The sequence below is a fragment of the Pocillopora damicornis genome, chromosome 6 (assembly GCF_964200805.1).
Source record: "Pocillopora damicornis chromosome 6, jaPocDami1.2, whole genome shotgun sequence".
Classification (NCBI taxonomy): Eukaryota; Metazoa; Cnidaria; class Anthozoa; order Scleractinia; family Pocilloporidae; genus Pocillopora; species Pocillopora damicornis.
The window spans coordinates 15,597,501-15,620,961 of record NC_142675.1 but is presented as its reverse complement, the minus strand read 5'-3'; the positions used below and the strand labels follow the sequence as shown (position 1 = coordinate 15,620,961).

The window sequence follows — 23,461 nt, the reverse complement described above, 5'->3', positions numbered from 1 at the left end:
AATCACAGAGAAGTATTTTAGGTCCCATGGCCCCGCTATCAATTCTAATTCAGTTCTAATTTTAGTTGAAATGGCCTGAAGAATAAATCTCTAATTTGTTTGAACTAAAGGCCTTCAGTTTGAACCGCTGCTTTTTTTCAGTCCTGATTCAATAGCGTACCGAACCTTAGGGGGAAACAACGTTTTCGAAATTGTTAATGACTGACCTGTTTTATAGATTAACGTTATCCTGTTTTATTGCCGAGAACGTGAACTTCAATGTTCTGCGGCGAATTTAGTAAATTCGGTTTCAGAGCTAGAAACGCACCTTTTCCTTCTCAAGGCTTCCCGGAATTTCAGTGTAAGCGCAAAAATCTAGAGGAACTTGTTCCTGAAACAAGTCCATGCAGTTGGTCCCCTCGTGTGAGCCGAGCTTTGGCGAAAAAGCGCATGGCTTTGGAAGTAGGATAAGAAGAAAAAGATGGCCAATGAATTCAATATTTAAGGCATTTTGCTATACACCTGCGGTTTTATTTTGCCAGAGAATGATATGCACCACTCTAATTGTTTGTTATATTCATCCTGCAGTGCTATGCTTATTATTCTAGATATTGATATCCTTGTGACTTTACATGATCATGACTCTGAAATGGAGTTGAAATTTAGTATTTTGAAATTAAATACAACAATCGACTGTTTTTCAAATTTGGTTGAAGCACTTTTGATCTAAGACAGTTACTTTTCGGAAATTTCTCGGCTTGTAGCTATGCTATGCCAATACTAGAATATATTTCCCCTCGACTAGCTACCAATATAATGCCATAACGGCGTCAAGTTTTAATTTGCTTAGCTCTTCCAAAGTTGAGGGGGACGATAAAAAAAGGCTTAAAACGCTCATATTACAGCAACACAAACAGTGAGGAGGGGAGTGGAACTTGATGAGTGTGTCAGGTCTGGAGAGAAAAAGATAAAACTTGCGATAGATGGCACATCTTAAACTGACCTCTGAAGACTGGGGATAATTGTACATATTTTTGGTCAGCTGGTACATCGTCTAATTCTTACCTTGTTATCATCCGTTCCTATTCGTTGATTTTTGTTTACTTTATATTTTTCTAAAAGCGTTTCGAGGGGGAAAAACACTTTGTGTGGATAGTGGGATATGTCCTTAGGGAACGTACCCTCCGGATACGAGTGGGTCAGCGGATACAAGTCTATGACATCAAAACCCGCCTGGCATATGGTGGACATGGCGTATGTGCTGAACAATTGAATACGCTGAAAAAAAAAAATTAAAAAAATAAGATAAGGGAGCGGTCTTTACTTATAGCTGTGTCACAATAAAGATTACCTGGTCCTGCCTTAAGGCTGTGCAAAAGTTTAACTTATAACGGTCAAATTTCTAAAGTCGCCCTTTAAAATCTCTAAGAGATGACTGATCTCCCTCTCTTCCCCTATGGCGATGAAAAATTGTGGTCCCAAATACTATACTACCAGTCAAAGGTTATCATTACAGAGAAATATGCACTAACCTGCGGTGTGAGGAATCTCTTATCTGTTGGGTTGAACTTCGTTCCCTTATGCTTGAATATAGCTGTAGTTGATTTCCAAATGACCTTCGCTTTATACTTTGTCTCTTTCAACAAGTTTATTACCATCCCGAGGACCTTTTGGAAAGTTGTAAAATTAAGGCTGTACGGATAATGAAGTCCAAGGTTTAAAAGTAATACACTGGAAGGTTGTTGTAGGTCTGTCGTATGAAGAACATCGCGAATAGCATTCAAGACTTTCTCAGGACGGAAGTCAAGGCCTAAATCCTTTTCAGTTTTGCCATCAATTCTTGGATAGAGCCAGTTATAACTGTTTTTGCATTTGGAGTAGAGCCTTTTACACAGGGGTCGAGAGCTGATTGCTTGATGAAAGAAAAGCCCTAATGAATCCCCATAGACCCATAAAGTTCCAGAAGAGTTGTGGTATGCTGGTAAGGACCAGTTGTATGATTCTGTAAGGAAACAATTATTGAAAAGAAAAGTGAAAAATATGAGACAAGTTTCTTCTGCCAGACGACGTTGAAAAAACTAAATGATATATAAAATCCCTCATGTCGAGGGAGCACCGAGTCCAAAAAGAACGAAATTTGAATTCATCCATTTGATCATAAACAGTCCCTCCTTTATGCGGAATCCTTCGCGCCACTGAAGAAAAATGTCATCGCGCCGCACGAAACTTTGGGAGTGTCGGGCGCACGAAATCCACTCCCAGAGTTCCACGCGGCGCGCTAATATCATTTTTTTCGCCGAATTCTTTTGAGTATTGCCTCCTATGAAGAGAGGTGCATTCTATCATTTCAATCAGCGACTTATTGCCAAAAGAGTGCTAAATTTGCGAAGCGAGAAAGATCCAAAGTTCAATGCGTGACCTTATTTTACAGAATGATAGAACGGTGGAATTATGGAATGGTGGAATATCCTACCATGTGGAATACCTTGCTGGAGGAAACGAAAGTCTCGCGAAAATAGAATTGCAATGAAATAAGAAAATAATTTATAAAATTGAAATAAACTGAAAAAAAGCATAGTTTAATCATTACTGGAGATTAGAGAATAGACTGTCGAGGAACAGTGAGGTTCTTGAGCTAGCCCCTATAAATTATGATTATTGTTATTATTGTTAATATGACTATTTGTTACCATTTAATTATTGGTTGAGTGTCAACTATTTACTAGATTCTTGAATCATCTCTCTTCGGTTAAATAAGGTTCTCAAAAATATGTGGGATGCAGCAAGTTTCTGTTTTGCATATGAGAGAGATCTTCTACAACATTACCTTTTAGCATTATTATACAGCCCCTAGTTTTTTTTTTAATATCATAAAAGTTGTGCCGTAGCAGTAGCCATATGTAGTCTCAAATTTCCTGTTTTTTTTAACTGGCCTGACGGTCTAAACCGAAAGGAGATACTGTTCGTAGTCAATGCATCTTTCTAAGCCTAATTACTAGAGCTAATCACAGCCCGATGCCAGCGAATTGAATTAAATGCTTGCAAAAATCAGCATTCCAAATTTTAATTCGACCTAGAAACAATGAAAAAAAAAGAGTCATCTAGTGAAATGTCCGTTGCAAAATTTCCACCAGTTTTATCATGATCATTAAAATTATTATTCTTAGTATTATCATTATTATTGTTGATTTTTGTTAGAACGGAAATTATGGCCAGGTTCCTCCTATTTGGCTAATGACAGGTGAGTTCTTACCTTCAAGGTATGGCCTCCAGGTGTCATTCTTCCATCGACCAAATCCTTCCCACAAGTTGTTGCAAGTGGAGGAGCAAGAGTCTAGAGAATGAAGTCTGTCTGTAGGGAAAAAAAGATTTAATAAACGATAAATTGAAATTCAGTTATTCTCGAGGTTATTGAGAGATGAACCTTAACATTCTCAGGAGTTACCAGTAATAAATCTCTTACTACAGGATTAGTGCATTTCCAAGAAGAAACGTAATGAGAAGAAAGTAAAAAATCAACCGTGGGATATTGTTGAATTGAACAACTTATTTCATCCCGTTTGAAATCACTGGTGGTCCTTGCAATCTTATTGGCTCTTGTCGGTGCGATCTATTCAAGAACCGCACCATTTTTTTTCTCTAGATCCCATCTTTATCTCAGCCTATGAGTAAGCTTTACTAAAGTAAACCAAACGAGCAGATTTTATGGCTTGTTTAGATTAAAGTAACCAATCAAATTTCAGGAAAATGAAAGACAACTTTTGCAACTTTTCATGAAACAGCTCAGCACTGGATCAATAAAATATTTGTACAGACTAAAACATCCTGCATTGGAGCTATTGAATTTTACAATTTCAAAATTGATGTAGTAAAGTTTTTATTGAACGTAGTGTAGTACAATTTTGGTTTGAAAACATGTATGTGATTTCAAATCAAACTTACACTTATAAGAAGCGTATGGCAATCATGAAGGATTTATGATATTTGAAGGTAAGAGTAAAAGGGTTGATTAAGAAAGTACGCTCGAGGTCTTTAACGCATTATTTCCTACCGCAGTTATATCCAAGACCAACTGTAGCCATACGATCGCTGCAGAGCGCAATTTTCAATTAAGGGTCGAGGGTAATTCGAGCTTTTCTTGGGTTTGCTTTTTATCTCGTAGTATGACGTAATCATACTTTGAGGTTTTGGTGTGGAAGTAAAATTTACTCACTCACTCATTCCACTCTGTTGGACAATTAATTCGTTAATTATGTAAGGCTCGAACCAATCGCGAATTGGTCACTCGCGTTTTCCCGCGCTTGAAGCTGTTTACGTATTTTTGCATTTAGCTCTCATTGGCTGCTCTTGGAATTTTCGCTGCATCCGACTGGTCGTTTTGATTAACTTAGTTTTGGTTTTACGATAATTAGTCGAAAAGCGCTCTAAGCGACACATTCACCCCTACAAAGCGTTCGCGGTCAAAGCCTCCAGGTTACTTACCGGCTAATTTCAAGTCCATCTTTGTTCTTGCTACGTTTATCTCGAAAAGTCTTCCGCCCTGAAGGGGCTTTACCAAATAATCATCCAGAGGGCCTAGAAGACCTTCCTTCTGATATTTGCCTTGAGCGTCCCCTTTTATGAACCAGTCACGTGGAGGGTCCTTGAATCCATCACATAGACTATAATCCAGATAAATTGACAGCTGGTAGATACCAGGCTCCATAATAAGAAACAGAGCCTCATAAGTTCCATTGTTGTGATCAAAAACAGTGGCCGCAATGCTTGATGGGCCACGTACGTGGACTCTCCAGGTGTCTCCACCGATTACTTTTGTTCTGTTATCCGAAGTTTTTGATTGGATGAAAATCTTACTATATTCTTCAGCAGGCCTGATGTCCTGAAATATTATTTTACTTGTGAAGGCGTTGGTTCTGTTAACTTTTCCCCATCCAGCCTTCACCTTTCCCCAGGCCATATTGTCATAACACGGTTTGATTATGGCTTGCCAGTCCGAGCGCGCACGATGCTGACGTAGCCACTCACGACGGAAATCGTCGATTTCGTTCGTTTCGTCCGTTTTGTTCGTTTTCGCAAAATAAAAAATTGGTGGACTATCTCTAGATGGCGTAACTTTTAACAGACTTGAAATAAAAAAAAATGACACCACAAAGCATAAAGCAAAGGTGATTCGCAGTAACGACAAACGTCTAAAAAAGCAGAAACGTTCTATTAGTCCCATCACCGCTGTCAAACCTGGTAGTTTACTTGAATAACGAATTCCAGATGAAACTGCTAAGAAGTTGAGTTCCTAGGAAAACATAAGAAACCAGTCATTAATCATTGCCAGTAGAGAGAGAGGGGGAGTCGGTGGATTTGGGGGGGAATCACATGGTTTTAAAGGGGAACAAAGGGGTATAGTCGTTGCCAACAGAGTATGAAGGGGAAACTAATAAAATTGACAGCCAATCACCCATTAATGAGATCATAAAAATACTACATAGCATTGTAAGGGGATCAGGTCGATTTTATCGCGACACGACCAAAATTCTTCGACTCCCTTCCCTAGTGATTAGTAACGACCAATTTCTTTCTAACAACCGTGAATATTTAGGTTTACTGAGTATAAATGATCTCTCTCTCTTTGAATTAGCAAAAAAAAAAAAAACAAACAAAAAAACAAACAAGCAAACAAAAACAACTAAAAGAAGAGTAAAGTTCTGCAAGTTATCTGTAATCCCAAGCACATTTGTTGGCACACATACTACCTCCTTCCGTTCTCAATATTGGTCTGCTAGATGGTATAGAAACATTGGTAATTAACAACATTTGAAGGGTGAGATGGTGAAAGAACTTTGTAGACGTTGCTCTGGCGAAGTGTCCTCACTAATTTTGTTTGGGAGCGTGGCTTCAGATCACAAAGAAGATATAATGTATTTCGAAAATTTCACAGCTAGCCGTAAAATTTTGAGGAATAGAGGGTTTAGGATATCATATCAAAAGTGTGACAGACATGCAAGAGTAGTTGCAAGTATGCACTGATATATGTCTTTCGGCAGTATGTGTATTGTTCGGTTGTGTGGATGGATTGGTTCTACCCAAGTTTTTCTATACACGCCTTCAGTGAGGTGAAAATGTATCTCAGACACATATCTTTAGTGGCTTTCATAGCCCTCTCATTGTAATAAAAGCTAGGACGAGAATAATCAATGCTTATTTCTTAAGTGCGCGTTAGATATAAGGCTATGACTAATCTCTTACCTAACAAGCGTCAATGGATTGATTGTTTTTTTAAATTTTCCGCTTTTCGGTAATGCTGTGGGAGTTTTTTTTTCCGCACTCAAATTTCTGTTTAATTTAAGCGACCGAAAGTCAGTGTTACTTCCGACCGCCAAAAGCATATGACACGCGCAACGCCTTACGACCGAAGCGGAGTGAAAATTCATCGTTAAGCAATTTACACAGCCGGACCTGAATATCTACACGAGATACGACATACAGTAATTTCGGAACATAGAAACGTTTCAGGGAACAAGTTACAATATTAACGAGACAAGCATTCAAGTAGGTTTGAGTTCCAGCTTACCGACAAGCGAAAAATGCTGTGCACAGTTTGTTCAAGTGTTGTTTAGCCGGTGCCGAGTACAACTTATGATACAGGCTAGCTTTCTTTTGAATATCCAGTAAAGACCTCAAAGATGAACTTTTGTAACGCGGGTTTTGGTAGAGCGTAGAAATTTCTACGAAAATTTCCAAGTCATCCTGAAGTTCTAAAGGTAACCGGCTATTCCTTCTGTTACGGCAGCCTCTCTTTTTTTCAAGACCATTAAATGATAATTTCAAGTGCAAAATGTTTAAGGGAAACTTCAAAGGTCAGTACCATTTGATATCTGATAAATCCTACTTTATGGCTTTTACTTTTGATTTGTTTAAAAGATGACATTGACTAGTATTTGATTCACTTTATTTACAGGACATGATAGAAAATGTTTGCTTCCTGCCAAAAGTAGGTGTCCGAACTGTCCTTACAGCCCCTCAATAGAAGAATGGCGCCCAGCTGAACGACGAGGCCCATAAGAACATTCATGTGCGAGGCAGAATCACTAATTAACAGTTAAAAGGTACGATAAGCGTCTTTACCCATTTCCGATCGCCTCAGTCTCCCTCCCGGTCAGCACTTGAAAACAAAGATTTACCCCCTAGTGGGAAAAAAAAGTGATTTGCCCCAGTCGCCCCACACCCCAAAAATCTAATGTTCCGTCCCTAAAATGCCTTTTACATAATTCTAAAATGAGTTTCGTTTCAGAACGAAATGAATTTCATAACGCGTTTACATCCAAGATAATTTAGTCTGTAAAAACAATTATTTATGTCCTTTTCTGTCTTTTTCTATCCTTCCCTCGCACCTATAGAGGACTCATACGGATATAAGAGGCAGAGCGATGACACGCTGTCAGAATTTTGATTTGCTTTAATTTAATTTTCGCGCTAAGACTACTGAATTTGCATTTAATGCCTGGCATATTTTTATTCCGAAAAGGACCGAGAACTAATTTATTTCCCTGCAAGAACATAAACAAATATGGCCGACGATTCGAAGATCAGCGTTGCTCGTGTTTAATTATTTCAGTCATAGTTTTCAACATGGCGTCCCGTCACTTACTCAACATGGAAAATAAGGGATAGTCTGGCGCGTTGGGAACTTTTTTGATGGGAGGAAATGGCAATTTTATAGGATATTTGGACGCTTCGAACTCTGTAGCAGTCAATTCGATCGAGAGCAGTTGACTTTATTGATGCACTTTCCTGTAATAGGCGATTGTTTTGGATGGAGAACGACGGATTTTGAAGAACGGTATGGCGACCTAGGTCAATGATCAATGACAAAAGAACTGGCTCGGGAAGTAAGTGGTTTTTATTTATCGAGTCCCTGTGAGGTTTGATGAATAGCAGAATCAGTACTGAATATGTCTCGATCGAGAGCAGACGGGACCATGAGCTCCTGATTGTTATATTTTAGAAATTTTACTAATTTCCATACAGTTTCTTATATTGTTTGGACGCCATTATAGACGAAATGCGCAAGCGCGGCCGCCATCTTAATCGAAACAGCTAATAAAATCATAAATAAACAAAATCAGAATGTTTCGTTAGATTTTTTTTTACAAATTGTAGTGATTTATGCCAGTGAGGTTATGAGGTCATGAGGTCACACAACACGGGTAATATTCACGGTAAAAATTTGCATATTTAAGCGGTCGAACGAAAAAAATCATTTCTCGAAAACTAAAATACATTTTCGCCACAATTATTAGGATATATTGGGCTAAAAAATATCAAAGGAGGAGTGAAATCGAATTTTGGGCGACTTGCCACAATATTTCAAATTTGTGCAATGGATGCTGATATCCTCTCTTAATACAAGAGAAGGATTTCTATAGAGGATACACTCCAAACTGCACAGAAGAAGTATTTGCAGTACATAAAATCCAATATGATCCAATCACTTACAAAAGAAAGGACTTGAATGGTGTAGAAATAAAAGAATCATTTTACGAGCCAGAATTGTTAAAAGCCAAACAAGATGTATTTGGTATTGACAAAGTCTTTTGGAGGGATTATAAAACAAACGAGCTCTGTTGAAGTGAAAAGGATATAGTGATGATTTTAGTAGTGGGATACCAATGATGAATGAAAATGATGGTGAATTAAATACTGAGATAACTTTATATATTGACAAAAAGAAAAATATGTGGTTCAGGGGAAGATATAGTGCTAAGATATTCTGACACAAACCAAGCTTTATGAAAACATATTGGTGAGGAAGATAAAATGACCAGACCCTTTGTTTCGACGGGTCAGGTCTGTCATACAATTTTTATAAAAGAAAGCGGTACTTACTCATAATTATTTTTTTGCAGAGGGCACGGTAACGAATCCTGCATTCTGATTGGTTCTTACGCGGGCCGTATTTTCAGAAAAATATTGGTTTCGAAATGAATTTGTATGAACAAAAGTGTCATTAAATTGGTTGAGAAGCGGCCTAAAAACCGTCTGTAATTAATTTTAATCCTTCACAAAAAGTATCTGGAAAGTTTAAACGTGAGGTATTCAGCTACAATTGAATTAATCGATGGAACTGTTATTCATTTAATATCTGAATTATCTCAAAAAAATTTTTTAGTAGTGAAAGGGCGAGCGAAGTTTTCAGTTCTACTACAAATACGCTTTTGGTGAGTCTTTCCGAGTCCGTTTAATTTGGACATTTGTACCGTAAATCGCATAACAGAAACTGAAGGAATTCACGAGGAAAGTCGTATAAAAGCCCCTTGTGTATAGTTGAAGTGTCTCATTCAAATTTAGTTTTTGTGGAGGAAAGACCAGATTTACACTTGCCATTGCAGCAGACAAACGAGCAAGCTCTCACAACTTCAGAATAAAAAGTTTTAATTTACTTGCAATTAATTTTCTTGCCATTTACTTACTGAGCAGAGGTAAATGTTTGTACATTAATCAACCGTCGATGAGAGAGAATAATAATTTCCGCAAGATCATTTACTGATTTTCAAGAAAAGATTGTCGTAACAGTCCTTACCACGACTAGTTCCGTTGTTTTCTCAAAAGTGCACATGTGCTTTTTTCCGTGGGTATGCTCAAGTGTCAGACACAGTGTTCCAAAGTTTGTTGGAAGCCTTCTAAATCACCTTTATCGTTGCGCAAATGAAAACGTTACGGCAAAGCCTCTCTCTTTTAATTTGATTTGGCTCTATTTTAAGTACCATTTCCTCGCTCAAAAATTGTCCAGTTTATGGAAGATCTTCCGGTAATTACAGCCCTAAACCATTTGGCTTCTTTTGGAAAGAATTCCGTTGAGTTTAAGAAAAAAAAAAAAATAAAAATTTAATTCACTAGCCCAGGCCGGTCCGTATTGGGAAAAATTGTGTCCTCTGTCCTGAGTTGACGCACGAGCGATCAACCGTTGAAAAGTAGATTCTAAGATGAGCGCCAAATGTGGATCTTTTAGGAATTGTCACTGGCTAGAAGAGATAATCTGCGGGCTTGCCCGATTGCAGTTTCAAGAGAAGCGTACAAATTCGTTCTGACTTCTTTGACCGGTTCCTGCTTTTGGACGATGCATAGCTTGGATTCACGTTCTGACGATGATGTAAATAGTAATGTGAGCTCCCTCTATGTAGAAATAATCGACAAGAATCGATCGTATTACAAATGCACGATTTGTGGCGGAAAGTTGTCCAGGAAACAAAACTCAAAACCCACTCTGTGCAAGCTTGGTTGCTGTGCTGATCGATTTGTTGATCAGTTCAGTTAAACATGACCAAAGCGACGATCCGGGCAATAAAAAGTGGAGATTCGACGCTAAAGGCAAGCCTTCGCGTTCAACTCTTATTATGTTATAGCATAAAATACAAGTCTGAGAGAATAAAATAGTTTAAAAATAGATGTGATAAAATTAAAATGGACATAAAATATAAATAAAATAGGATTGTTTTTGCAAGGGATAGGATTAAATGCAAGTATCAACATCTAAAATCTAAATTTCATAAAAAAATCGAGGATCTATATGACAAAAGCTAATAATTATGGAAAAAATCTGCTGATGATCATCAGAAATCAAAACAAAATCGATCAAAATCTAAATCCATAACAGAATATTATAAAAGTGAATGGCGTTGTAAATTTTGTGGCAGTCATGATTATCAATGCGCAGGCTGAGCGCAACATATGAAATCCGAAAAACTGTACATCCTGTTTATGTCGAATTGAAAATGAAAGACATCGATTTGGAGAGACAACTTGTCAATTTGAAACCAATGAGAATTCAGAAGCATTCATATACTTTTATCACTGAAATTGCTTATGATGGAACCTTGGTTTTGACTATATAAACGTGGTTCCTTGGAATATTAGTTATTTCGCTCGGCTTTGAACCGTGAGAAGGGAGTTCGTTTCTTCCAGGAGCCTTGCCATCGTATGAAGAGTTTTGTATTGTTCAATATAGTATGGAAAAACAAGAATAGAGAAAAAGAGGTGAGGAGATAAAATATTTCACTGATGAAGATAAAAAAAAAAAATGCAATAACTAAGAGCAAAAGTAAATATATGTTAAATAAAGAATGGTTTTGTGATATATGTAAGAATTATAAAAATTACTCATTAGCAGGCAAACACAGTCATATTAAGACAAAAACCATCAAAATTGCCGATGAAATAATATTTTTTAATACAGCTTAGAATATCTTTAATATTGTTTTATTTAAACGAAATATTTTCATATGATTTAAAGAATTATCTATGGCTATACATATACAGTAGAATAAACAAATTAGATCGTAGGAAATGATTAAAATCCCAATGTACATTTGTATCAGAATGCTTTTGAAGCAATTGCTGATGGTCACAAACCAGTTCCTACTCCGAGAATTCAGAAACTAATTATGGAATCCTAATGATGGAAACCTCGTAAGAATGTCAAACAAATGGAAAAGGAATATTATGAAGATAATATCATCCTCCCACCACCTGAATCTAGGGATGATAACAAACCAATACCAGCAACAAGAACTAAAGAAATAGTTGTAGGAAAACCAGTTCCAATATTTAGAACTAAAATAACTCTTACTGATAAAGTTCTGAAAGGATTTACCTAATCATTTGAAATAACAATAACAATAACAATAAAAGAAGACCCTTTAAAAACTGCAAAATGCAATGTCCAGAGGGGCTCAGGGTAATTTAGAGAAAAGTGTCTACCGTAAACCTACCCACACCGACAAATTCCTCGCCTTCGATTCTCACCACCCTATTTGCTATGAAAAGTCTGTAGCTAAAACTTTACTTAGGAGGGCTGAATGTCTACCATCTTCACTCGATTCGAAGGCTGAGGAGAGGAAATATGTTTCCAATGTCCTAAAGGCAAATGGCTATACGAAAACTTTTCTCCGTAAATGCCAAAAACCAGTTACAAATAGTAACGCTCTTGATGAAAGGGAACCAGCGACTGGTTTTGCTGTTATTCTTTACATACAGGGTGTTACGGAACCCATCAACAGAATTTTGAATAGCCACAACGTTAAAGTTGCTCAAAAACCTTTTCAGACTTTGGGGCATATTTTAGCCAAACCTAAGGATCATATCACGAAAGAACAACGAACCGACGCCATTCATTCTATTCCTTGCAATGACTGTAACAACGAATACATCGGACAGACCAAACGTCAGTTTGGTACACGGTTAAAAGAGCACCAAAAAGCGGTTTTCCTTTGCAAAAAGGAAAATTCAGCTTTATCGGAGTAACATGCCTAACTAACCATACAATTGGGTGGGATAAGTCTAAAATTATCACCACTAATCGGCGTTACCGCCAATGCCTTTGTTTGGAGGTAACTTAGTGTTAACAACTGGGTTGGCATATTATTATTGGAGGCTTGGCATATTAACTCCGCCCACACTCCTTTAAATCGTGACGATGGCGGTTTGCTTCCTGACGCCTATTTACATCGCGTCAGAAAAAAAAAAAAGGCCGCTAATTAGTGATCATATAAAAGGACCTCTTGCTGCAGCGTTTAGATCACCCCTGATGAAGGCACTAGAGAGGAGTGTCGAAACGTTGGGTCTATGAATTGTAACTTCTTCGGTTACATTCATTAAATCTGCAAACCAGAGTAGCATCAAACTATGTTTGCAATTAAAGTTATCGAAAAATAATTTATAACATTACTTTTGGAAATAAATGGTTTCAAATTCATTGAAACATTTAGGATTATCTTCGCGAAAATGTCTGGTAATAAAAAAGACATATAAGACAGGTTATTTCAAAGGTAAATCTAAAATCATAATCAATGATTATGAAATACATGAAGCATTACAAACATCAAAACAGGAAATATTGAATAATACTGGAAATTGGAAATCATAAGGATCAGGTTAGACTATCGAATTGATTGTTCATAATTATGACAACATAATGAAATATGAAACGTTAAAAGGAGCATCTTATATCAGACTACCATGTGAGCTAAGAAACTCATCAAAAGGATTAGTCAGCATGAAAAACAATGATGATCAATGTTTCAGATGATGTCATAGTCGACATTTAAACCCTCAAGAAAAATATCGTCAGTGAATCGAAAAACTGATAAAACAACATGTTGAAAAATTGAATTACTCGGCTATCACATTACTCGGGTATCTGTGAAACATTTCAATAAAATCGAGAAACAAAATAACATTAATTTTAATGTATTCAATTACGAAGAAAAGATTCTTATTTACATATGTTAAGAAAAATTCGATGATCAGATGAATCTGTTATTGTTATCAAAATTACTTTCTAATAAAAGGCTTCAATAAATTTATGTTGAACCAAAGTAACGATGAACATGGAAAGCGTTTTGTACATATTGTCTGCAGTGTTTCGGCAGTGAAGATAAGCAGAAAAATCATAAAACTGTATGATTGTCAATGAATATTATAACATAGCTGGTAAATCAAATTCAATTGCGTGAGCGTGCTTCATATTTCTATTGTGCACGCTCATGACGTCAGCAAACAAATCCCTAGAGAAACAGCATCTTCGTTTTTCTATTGGATAAGATAATTTTGTATTTAATCAGAAAAGAAAGTTAGTTTACATGCATGAATTCACCTGTCAGTTTTTTGACCAATCTAAGACACGATCGTTTACAACGTAGCGAAATATTTCCCTGAAACCAAATTATCAACGCGCTGAAGCGTAGCAGAGGGAATATTAATAATATATACAGTATTTATAGAGCGCTAATTCCCAATGGTCCAAAAGCGCTTTACATAATAAAAATAACAAAATCCTAAACCTACAAAACTACATTGTCATTCTATAAAAATTCCCAATGGTCCAAAAGCGCTTTACATAATAAAAATAAGAACAAAATCCTAAACCTACAAAACTACAAAACTACATAGTCATCCTATAAAAACATCATCATTCTATACAACATCATAGCCAATTTTAAAAAGCCACGTCTTGAGCTTAGATTTCAAAGAAGAAAGGGAATTACAAGATCTAAGTTCGAATGGAAGTGCATTCCAAACAGAAGGTGCGGCAATAGTAAAAGACCGGCCACCATAAGTTTTAAGATTAAATTTAGATGTAGAAAGTAAAAATTGATTGGAGGATCTAAGAAGTCTACCAGGTGTATAAGGCTTGATGAGATCAGTGATATAGCTAGGTGCAGCACCATGAAGCGCCTTAAATGTAATTACTGCAATTTTAAAGTTATTCTTTGTTCAATTGGTAGCCAATGAAGTTGAATAAGCAACGGTGTAACATGCTCATATCTACTAGTAAGGTGAATAAGCCCAGCAGCACTATTTAGGACACTCTGTAAACGTTTCAAGATACATTTAGGCTGACCGTAGAGCAGTGAGTTACAATAGTCGATCCTTGCAGTAACAAAGGCATGAATTAGAGTTTTACATGTATCGTACGAAAGAAACTTGCGAATCTTAAAAATATTGCGTAAATGAAAAAACGAAGACTTGCAAACAGCAAGTAACCCTTTTGCAACATTAAAACCATCGGGTTGAAAATGTTATTAAACAATTGGTTCATACGTCAGCTGTGCGTTTATCGAGATATGAAGCACTTGGGAAGTCACTCAAGAGGCTAGATTTGACATCGGCTACGCTTCGAGCAACTCTTACACATCTTTCGTGCTCTCCAAACTTCCCGCGTGCTTCATATCTCGATGAACGCACGCCGACGTATGAACCAATTGTTAAATAATACAGATTGTGGATATGGGCCTAAGGTCTTATGTTGTTATGATGATGAATACAGGAAACCAGTTCAGAAATGTAGAGGAGAAAATGCTGTTTCTAAAATCATGGAAAATATCTCAAAATGGTATCAACAAAGAATAAAGAAAAATCACAATAAACTATTAATAATGACTGATGATAATAAAGGAAATTTTCATGAAGCTGGTGAATGCCATATTCGTAATAAAGATATTATTGTAAGAGACCATTGTCATGTAACTGGTAAATATGGTGGATCAGCTCACAGCTCACATTTTTATTTAACTTTTAAGCTGACTGATAAGATTCTCGTTATTTTACATAATTTGAGAGGTTATGCCAGTCATTTCATTATGCAACAAATTGCTAAACTAAATCAGGATATTAAAGTCTTACCCAATTAAATGGAAAACTGCATGGCATGCCTGGGAAACATATAGTTTTCATTGACAGCTTCCAATTTATGAGTTCTAGTCTTGAGAAATTAGTAGATAGTCTACCAAGTGAATCATTTAAATATACATCACAAGAATTCAAAAATAAAAAATTAGATTTCTTCTAAAACAAAGGAAAACCTTGGGAAAAGATTCAATGGCAGACTTTTAAATAGTAAAGAGAAATTGTCAAATATAGCTTAAAACCAACTTATGTAGGTGATAAAATATTCGATGAAAATCTAGTTGCAGTGCACAAGATCAAAGAAACACTAACCCTCAATCGGCCAGCATTTATGGGAACGTGCATTCTTCAGCAAAGTAAGACACTTATGAATGATTTTCGTCATAGTTGAATCAAACAAAAGTATGGTAACACAGCAAAACTACTTTAACAGACACAGACAATCTAACTTATGAAATTGAAACTGTAGATGTGTACAAAGACTTTTGGAATAATACAAATAGATTTGACAACAGCGACTATCCAGAGAACACTCCATATTTTGACAAAAGAAACAAAGAGGTTATTGGAATACTTAAGGATGAAGCTGGCGGTATTCCAAGTAATGAATTTGTTGGTTTAAGATCTGAGATGTACTCATAAATGAAAGACAGTTACAAAGGCAGTTAAACAGCGAAAGGAATAAAAAAGAATGTCATAAAAAAAGTATCAAGTATGAAAACTATAAGAACACATAATTTCACAACAGACAGTTGTAACATAAAATGAAAGCAATCCGAAATTAAAACCACCAACTTGGAAGTTATGAGATATAAAAAGTATCTTTGAGCTGTTTTGATGACAAACGTTACATTCACGATAATGGTATAACAAGGTATGCTTATGGACATTACAAAATTTGAATCAATGTTTCCATAACTTGTTAAATATCAGTATTCACAATGAGGTGAAGATATGTAATATTCAATTTCTCAAAAATATCGGTACTTATTCAATAGAGAGGACATAATCATATCTATAATATAGAAACACAGTTGTGGTGATCAAACGAGAGAATCGTAAGTTGAACTTCTTCTTTAACAATCAAGTGATATGATTCTATATGCTAAATGAAATATTTGGAAGCATGAAATATTTATCATCATATGGTGAGTAGCATAGAGTTGGTTCGGTTTTTCAAAAACTCTTTTCAAAACTGGTCTCGTACCGCCAACTCGTGTACTAATGCTAAGTAATTTGAAATTTGTGATGTTAGCCATTAAGTGTGTCAAAACGCATACAACCCCGTCGCTTTCACGAACGGCTAACACTCGAAACGTCATCGCTAGAAACTTTTAATTTACATCATCAACCGCCAACTAGCTGGGAGATCTGTGCTGTTGAACCTTGTTTGTAAAATTTTTTTTTTCTATCAATCTGTGGAGTTCGAATCGTTTACTTGCACCACCACGCTATCTTAGGAATGTACATTCACCAAATCAATACGAAATCAGGCGACCAATTCCGAGAACACGGAAGGAATGACAAAGACGCTTACAAACCGTTCTCCAGGCACTTTAACCTCCCTAATCTCTCTGTGAAACACACGACAGCCTGCGGTTTTTCCTTGCATCTAAGGAGTTCGAAAAGCCACGTATCAAGGTTTTCTCATGAAAAGTCTCCTTGTTCAAAATCGAACATGCTAGATTTACCGAGGTTGATTTACTTCGCCTTTTTTCGAAGAAAAGAGTATGTAGACATTTAAGATGAAATGTTTATAGGAAGGCCATGATTGCATTGAGTACATCATAATAATTTTACAGTACATACTTTGTGCTCTTATATCTACTAATTAATACCTATGATTCAAAGACATGTAACAAGAAGAACAAGTCTTACCGTTTCTTTCGTTTCGAACGAAGAGAGGAATTGTGGGGTGTGTGTGTGTGTGTTTTATATGCAGAAAATGGAGCTAGGCTATTGGTTGGAACATGGTAACGTCACCCTAAGGAGAAACAGTCGACTACGTCTTGAGTTCCTCCCAACAATTCTCTCATGCTCTAGGCGTGCTTTACAACAGAACAAAGCACAGTCAATGCTCTATTTGTCAAAGAAGTTCACCCTCTTTATGAATAGTAAATCAGTTTAGCGTACAAAGCATCATGTTGAAAAGATTTTAAATAACATTTTGAATACTAACTTGGTCACGGAAGTGCCAAAAATAACCTCTTTTACTTTAGATTTGCATGAATACTTTTTCGAGTGAAATGAATATTTGCATATTGTAAACTAACAGACAGTATCTTTTATGCCAATTACTCAACTGTCATTCAGACAAGAGACCAAGTCAACCAAGTCACTTTTGCTCTTTATAGTTAATGAACTCACTCACATGTGGTTGACTTCTGCTCTCTATCATTAGTAATTGTGATTTCTTGATTTCGACCTCAATCGTTTCTAAGAAGGCTTGCAGTTAAAATAATTAATCTTGGCCAAAAATTGTTAATAACCTTGTAACAGCTTCCACACTTCCTTGAGTAAGAATTATGATATGAGACTCATAGTTTGGTATGGAGTTATGGCTTTGTTATGTGAGGAATGGGGAAAAAGGCGTAACACCTGCTGGAGGCCTAGCTGAGAGCAATTTTGGCGGAATAAACGAACAAATTCTTTTATAACTTAAAAAAAAATCAGAAAACAGGTTTTTTTTGTGATTAACATCAAGCTTTCGATACGCGCTTATACCTCTCTTGCTTCTTGCTGGCTCAGTGCGTGACGAAGGCCAAATCTAAAGTGAAGAAAATGAATTCGCAAGTTATAAAGCATCGACAACACATCGTCAGGTACTTTACGACTCCCTTTTATTTTGCTAATCTGTGCTGATGACCAGAACGCAGGCTCAACAGAAGAGGCAGCGTAAGCAGGCTACGTGCAGTATCAAAAATGCATCGATATTTTTCGATTCAACCTGGACGTCAATGATAGTGGCTGTTTAGTGTCAGTTTGGTCCAATACTCAATAATAGTGTACCCACAGCAAGATTGATCGAGAGTAGTACAGACCAATCATGGTTAAGGTATTTAGCTAACATGTTACGCAATGTTACATGGGCTGATGCGCTTTTTATACAAGCAGCTGCAAATGCATTCAACTTGATAATCTACATTAAGAATCTATTCCAGGGTTTGCATCGATTACAAATATCAGTCCAGTTAGCTCAGAAACTGATACTACCGTTATAAATATTGGACATATTAATGAAACACACTATGTTTTAACTGTTCCTTTCAATGAAGAGACATTGGTAAGCAATGTAATTCATAACAGTGAACTAGCACGGTTAACGATAGATCAGAGTACAACCACAGACTATGATTAAAACAATGGCAACTATGTCAACCAAAGAACAGAAAAGGAAACCTTATATAAATGAATACACGACAAGAAGAAGAAGAAATAATGAGTTCAGAAATAAGTAAAACAGATCGTATATAAATATGCTGGCACAAGGGAAACCACTAAATCGAAACAAATTTTCCTTAATGTCGTCTCGTTCTGCACGAGTGGACGGAAATCTTTCGAAACTAACTTCGTAGTCAAGGCTTGTGTCACACGACGAACTACTCGGCTGACAGTTGACTCATCAAATCCTAGAAAACTATCTCTAATCACCTGTAGAAACGAACCCGAGGCCAGGAATATCAGGGTAATGAAAAGGACTTGTATTATCGTTGAGGCTGCGTGGTTCCTGTCGTTTGTTGATTTTTTTTTCGTCCGCAACAAGGTTAACGATGTATTGTACTGGTTCTCGTCCAAAACGATATATGTATCTAAATTCAGAGTTAGCATAAGACTCTTAGGGATTCAGCTGGCAGCGAAAAATTATTTTCTTCATACGACGTTGATTGTCGGGCAAGGTAAATCGAAGAAGATGTAGCTGTCGAGCGAGTTATCCAGTCATTCCGCTCGATGGTTGAAACTCAGTTCGTTCCATATATATATAAAATATATTTTCTAAATGTGCAAATGTGATCTCTGAGTACAGAGTACCGATCGTAACATAGGTGAAAGTATTCTGAAAACTATTTACATAATAGTGAGAGCGTCGTATGTTAATTTCAGTATGCATTGCTCAACGAGGTGAGAATTTACCATAATTACAAAAGCGAGAGCTTATGTTTGTCGATTTTTGACCACAACACAGAACTAAAGATATTAAACTACGTAGCCTGCATGTTTGTTATTGCGCTCGATCTAAAGTGGTTTTAGCCGTCGTTTCCGGCGCTACTTCTCGAGTTCAAAAGCTGCGTTCGAGTTCGCTACTGACTTGCCGAATTTGCTGGCGCAAGGGAAACCACTAAATCGAAACAAATCTTAAGGAAGGAATACTTTACTGTATCTAAATTCAGAGTCAGAAAAGGACTCTTAGGGATTCTGCTGGCAGCGAAAAATTCTTTTCTTTATACGACGTTGATTGTCGGGCAAGGTACACCGAAGAAGATGTAGCTGTCGAGCGAGTTATCCAGTCATTCTGTTCCATGGTTGGAATTCAGTTCGTTCCATAACTATGAAATATATTTTCTAAATGTGTAAATGTGATCTCTGAGTACAGAGTAGCGATCGTAACATAGACGAAAGTATTCTCAAAACTATTTACATAATAGTTAGAGCGTCGTATGTTAATATCAGTATGCACTGCCGAACGATGTGAGAATTTACTATAATCACAAAAGCAAGAGCTTATGTTTGTCGATTTTTGACCACAACACAGAACAAAGAATATTCAATAAAGAACTACGTAGCCTGCGTGTTTATTATTGCGCTCGATTTATAGTGATCTAAAGTAATCTACATCTTCTTCGGTGTACCTTGCCCGACAATCAACGTCGTATAAAGAAAAGAATTTTTCGCTGCCAGCTGAATCCCAAAGAGTCTTGTGCTGACTCTGAATTTAGATACATGTATCGTTTTGGACGAGAACTAGTAAAATACATCGTTAACCTTGTTGCGGACGAAATAACATCACAAACGATTGGAACCATGCTGTCTCAACGATAATATAAGTCCTTTTCATTACCCTGAGATTCCTTGCCTCGGGTTCGTTTCTACAGGTGATTAGAGATAGTTTTCTAGGATTTGATGAGTCAACTGTCAGCCGAGTAGTTCGTCGTGTGACACAAGCCTTGACTACAAAGTTAGGCGATTTCGAAAGATTTCCGTTCACTCGTGCAGAACGAGGCGACATAAAGGAAGGTTTGTTTCGATTTGGTGGTTTCCCTTATGTCATACACCGATATCACGCACCGCCATCTTGGATCGAGTGCCGCACCAAAACGAGGGTGGACGGGCATGCGGTCATTTGGAGGGTTGCGTTACATGGAGTTTGAGTGGAAATAACTCGCAAATATGGCTCACGATCATTGCTGTGTAAATTACTGTACGAACGACAAACGAAACGAAAGTGATCAGAATTTGTCGTTTTTCAACTTTCCTAAAAATTCTTCACAGAGATCGAAGTGGATTGCCGCGATAAAGCGAGATGAAGGGACGCTTTTTCAGGTGAGTGTCGAGTCGTGACTACAGCGAGCTGTCAAACGCACGTGTGCACTTTTGATATATATGTTCGGGAAGTTTTTCGATTTAAGACTCAGTTAGTTTCCGTCTTACTTGCTTCTTACACGTGAATTGCGTACTCGATTCATATCCAGAGGAACTATAGACTCATTACATTAGATTTTGGTCGATTTTGGCCGAAACTGTCAAACGCACATGGCACCGGTTTGTTTGTTTTCATTGACTCGAATATGATTATTAATATTCCATGAGATTCTCCCTTGTTATCAGCGATTTAATTCAGAGTGTTAAACTCGTTTCCTAGATCAAGAAAGGCTCTACTCTAGTGTGTTCTGCTCACTTCAAGCCAAGCGATATGTTTAAAACTATAACAGGGCTTATACGTCTGAAACCAGGAGTTGTGCCTTCGCAGTTTCAGTGGACAAAGTCCAGCCAAGACCGCCCACAAAATAAACTACAAGAGTTAAAAACTATGGCAGAACAGCAAGAACAAGAGGAGCGACGACAATCTTTTGTCGATTCATTCTAGCAGGATGTCAAAATGGAGGAAGGGGAGACTGGATCAGGAGGCCAGGGAGCCAGTGCTAGTGATGAGCAAATGGAAGAAATGGCTACGGACGAACCGGAAAACGAAAACATAGAACCCGCCTAATTGAGTGCAGTGGAACAAATTGAAATCCTTAAAGCACAAATCAGTGATTTAGAGCAACAGGTGGAAGATCTAAAAGGGACCAGGTTTGGAGCTGAAAACATTTCCAAAGATTCTGAATTGCTGACATTTTACACAGGCTTTGTATCAAAGGAACGATTTGATAGCTTTTATAGCTGGGTTGAACCTTATGCTAAAACCATGATAAAATGGTCCCAGATTCAGCGTGAACGAGGCAAAGAAAACTACAAGCGGAGGCGCAGCAGTGGCAATTTTGCATTGTCACTCTATGACCAACTGTTTTTATTTATGATCAGACTAAGGTTGGGATTGCTGGAGACAGACTTAGGAGTAAGATTCAATATTAGCACAAGTACTGTCAGCAGAATCATTTTAACTTGGGCAAATTTTCTGTATACAATGCTTGGCCAAGTGCCAATTTGGTCCACAACTGCTCAGATAAAAAATAGTATGCCTCAGTGCTTCAAAACCACATACCCTAAAACAAGGGTTATCCTAGACTGCACTGAGATCAAAGTCCAAAGGCCTAGCTCTAAGGTTCTGAACTCAGAATTTTACTCTGCATACAAGTCGCATACCACCCTTAAATGCCTCGTGGAAATAGCTCCTCATAGTGCAGTAACATTTGTAAATTCTTTATATCAGGGAAGTATATCAGACAAAGAGATAACAAGGCGTAGTGGAATTTTGTCACTTATCGAAGAAGGAAACGAGGTCATGGCAGATAAGGGTTTTCTGAGATCAAAGTCCAAAGGCCTAGCTCTAAGGTTCTGAACTCAGAATTTTACTCTGCATACAAGTCGCATACCACCCTTAAATGCCTCGTGGGAATAGCTCCTCATAGTGCAGTAACATTTGTAAATTCTTTATATCAGGGAAGTATATCAGACAAAGAGATAACAAGGCGTAGTGGAATTTTGTCACTTATCGAAGAAGGAAACGAGGTCATGGCAGATAAGGGTTTTCTGATTCAAGATTTATTACAAACCCTAAAAGCTACATTGACAATCCCTCCTTTCCTGTCTAAGACAAAGTCTTTGCAGTTCACCTCAAAAGAAGTAACAGAAACACAACAAATTGCCCGCCTCCGTATTCACGTCGAGCGAGCAATCAGACGAATCAAAGAATACCAAATTTTTGAAAAAGTTTTGCCACTTTCGTTGGCTGGTTCAGTAAACCAAATATGGACAATTTGCTGCCTTCTCACAAACTTTAGAGGGCCACTATATTGAAACTATAACTTGCCTGTTAGTATTGTGTAGTTCCATTACATTTCCTTACCCCCCCCCCCACAAGAAGATTTTAGGATAGAGGTGGTGCCCCCTTGTAAGGGAGGTTCGAAATCACATTCTCTATACAGCTCACATGAGTTGGTTACATGTACTTAGTCCAAAAATCCTAAATCCTTTCATAAATTATTTGTCTCTGCTGCTGCAGCATACATCCTATTTCAAGCACTTATCAAAACATTAGGCTTAGTCATACAGATTTTTTTAACTATGCTTCACAAAGCAGGCTATGCCCCCACTTTTTTTAACAGTTCAGGGAGGAGGTATTCAAAATAAAATTTGTCTAATTTCATCTTCATCTCTGAACAAAATTCTGCATCAAACCTCACTCTTTCTAAATGAAAGTCAGATTTACAATAAACATAAAAATCTACCCATTCACAACCTGTCAACATCATCTGTCCCATGATCTGGTAGTAATAGCTATGTGTTTTTCGAAGTTTATAAACCCCATTTACACATTTCAGATATTTCAGCTGCGAGATTGAATCCGTAATAGGGCACTTGATTTCCATCAGCCCCCAGGGATTGTTTTCAGAGGGATCATAGACCCTTCAATCTGGAGAGGCAGCCAGATGTGGACATGATGGGTTGATAACAATCCCGGAAGGGAAAACATTGCAATCTCCACTGTCAGCATATGCAGACGCTGCCTCTTCTTCTGTATTTATACCATGCCTCATGGCTGCAGTTTGCACAGTCTTCTTTAGTTGCCTTACTGCCAGTGATTCAAAGTCAGCCCTTCGGGCACAAACATCTTTAAATTTACTCGAAGATAGCCTCTGTGCCCTCA

At 37.3% G+C, this 23,461-nt stretch overlaps 2 protein-coding genes across 2 annotated transcripts; one reads left to right on the top strand and one right to left on the bottom strand.

Moving 5' to 3' along the window:
* Positions 1 to 488: 488 nt before the first annotated feature.
* LOC149044174 (uncharacterized) lies at positions 489 to 5,264 on the bottom strand. The gene is made up of 4 exons (XM_089209305.1): positions 4,462 to 5,264; positions 3,233 to 3,331; positions 1,512 to 1,981; positions 489 to 1,257 (listed from the first exon to the last, which is right to left on the bottom strand). Exons 1-4 carry the CDS (start codon positions 5,198 to 5,200, stop codon positions 1,018 to 1,020), a joined length of 1,548 nt encoding a protein of 515 aa, XP_089065431.1. The 5' UTR covers positions 5,201 to 5,264; the 3' UTR covers positions 489 to 1,017.
* A 15,154-nt stretch (positions 5,265 to 20,418) lies between these two features.
* LOC149044173 (THAP domain-containing protein 6-like) lies at positions 20,419 to 22,028 on the top strand. The gene is made up of 2 exons (XM_089208750.1): positions 20,419 to 20,694; positions 21,014 to 22,028. The coding sequence occupies exons 1-2, from the start codon at positions 20,542 to 20,544 to the stop codon at positions 21,236 to 21,238; spliced, it is 378 nt and encodes a 125-aa protein (XP_089064876.1). The 5' UTR covers positions 20,419 to 20,541; the 3' UTR covers positions 21,239 to 22,028.
* Positions 22,029 to 23,461: the final 1,433 nt, after the last annotated feature.

What these genes read in the sequence shown, in the direction of transcription:
- LOC149044174 (XM_089209305.1), bottom strand. Translation starts at nt 5,200, where the DNA reads ATGGGACTAATAGAACGTTTCTGCTTTTTTAGACGTTTGTCGTTACTG. An exon ending in GATGGACTTGAAATTAGCCG is followed by an intron (nt 3,332 to 4,461) that starts GTAAGTAACCTG and finishes TTTTCCCTACAG; the next exon opens with ACAGACTTCATTCTCTAGAC. An exon ending in CTGGAGGCCATACCTTGAAG is followed by an intron (nt 1,982 to 3,232) that starts GTAAGAACTCAC and finishes GTTTCCTTACAG; the next exon opens with AATCATACAACTGGTCCTTA.
- LOC149044173 (XM_089208750.1), top strand. Translation starts at nt 20,542, where the DNA reads ATGGCTCACGATCATTGCTGTGTAAATTACTGTACGAACGACAAACGA. An exon ending in ATGAAGGGACGCTTTTTCAG is followed by an intron (nt 20,695 to 21,013) that starts GTGAGTGTCGAG and finishes CTCGTTTCCTAG; the next exon opens with ATCAAGAAAGGCTCTACTCT.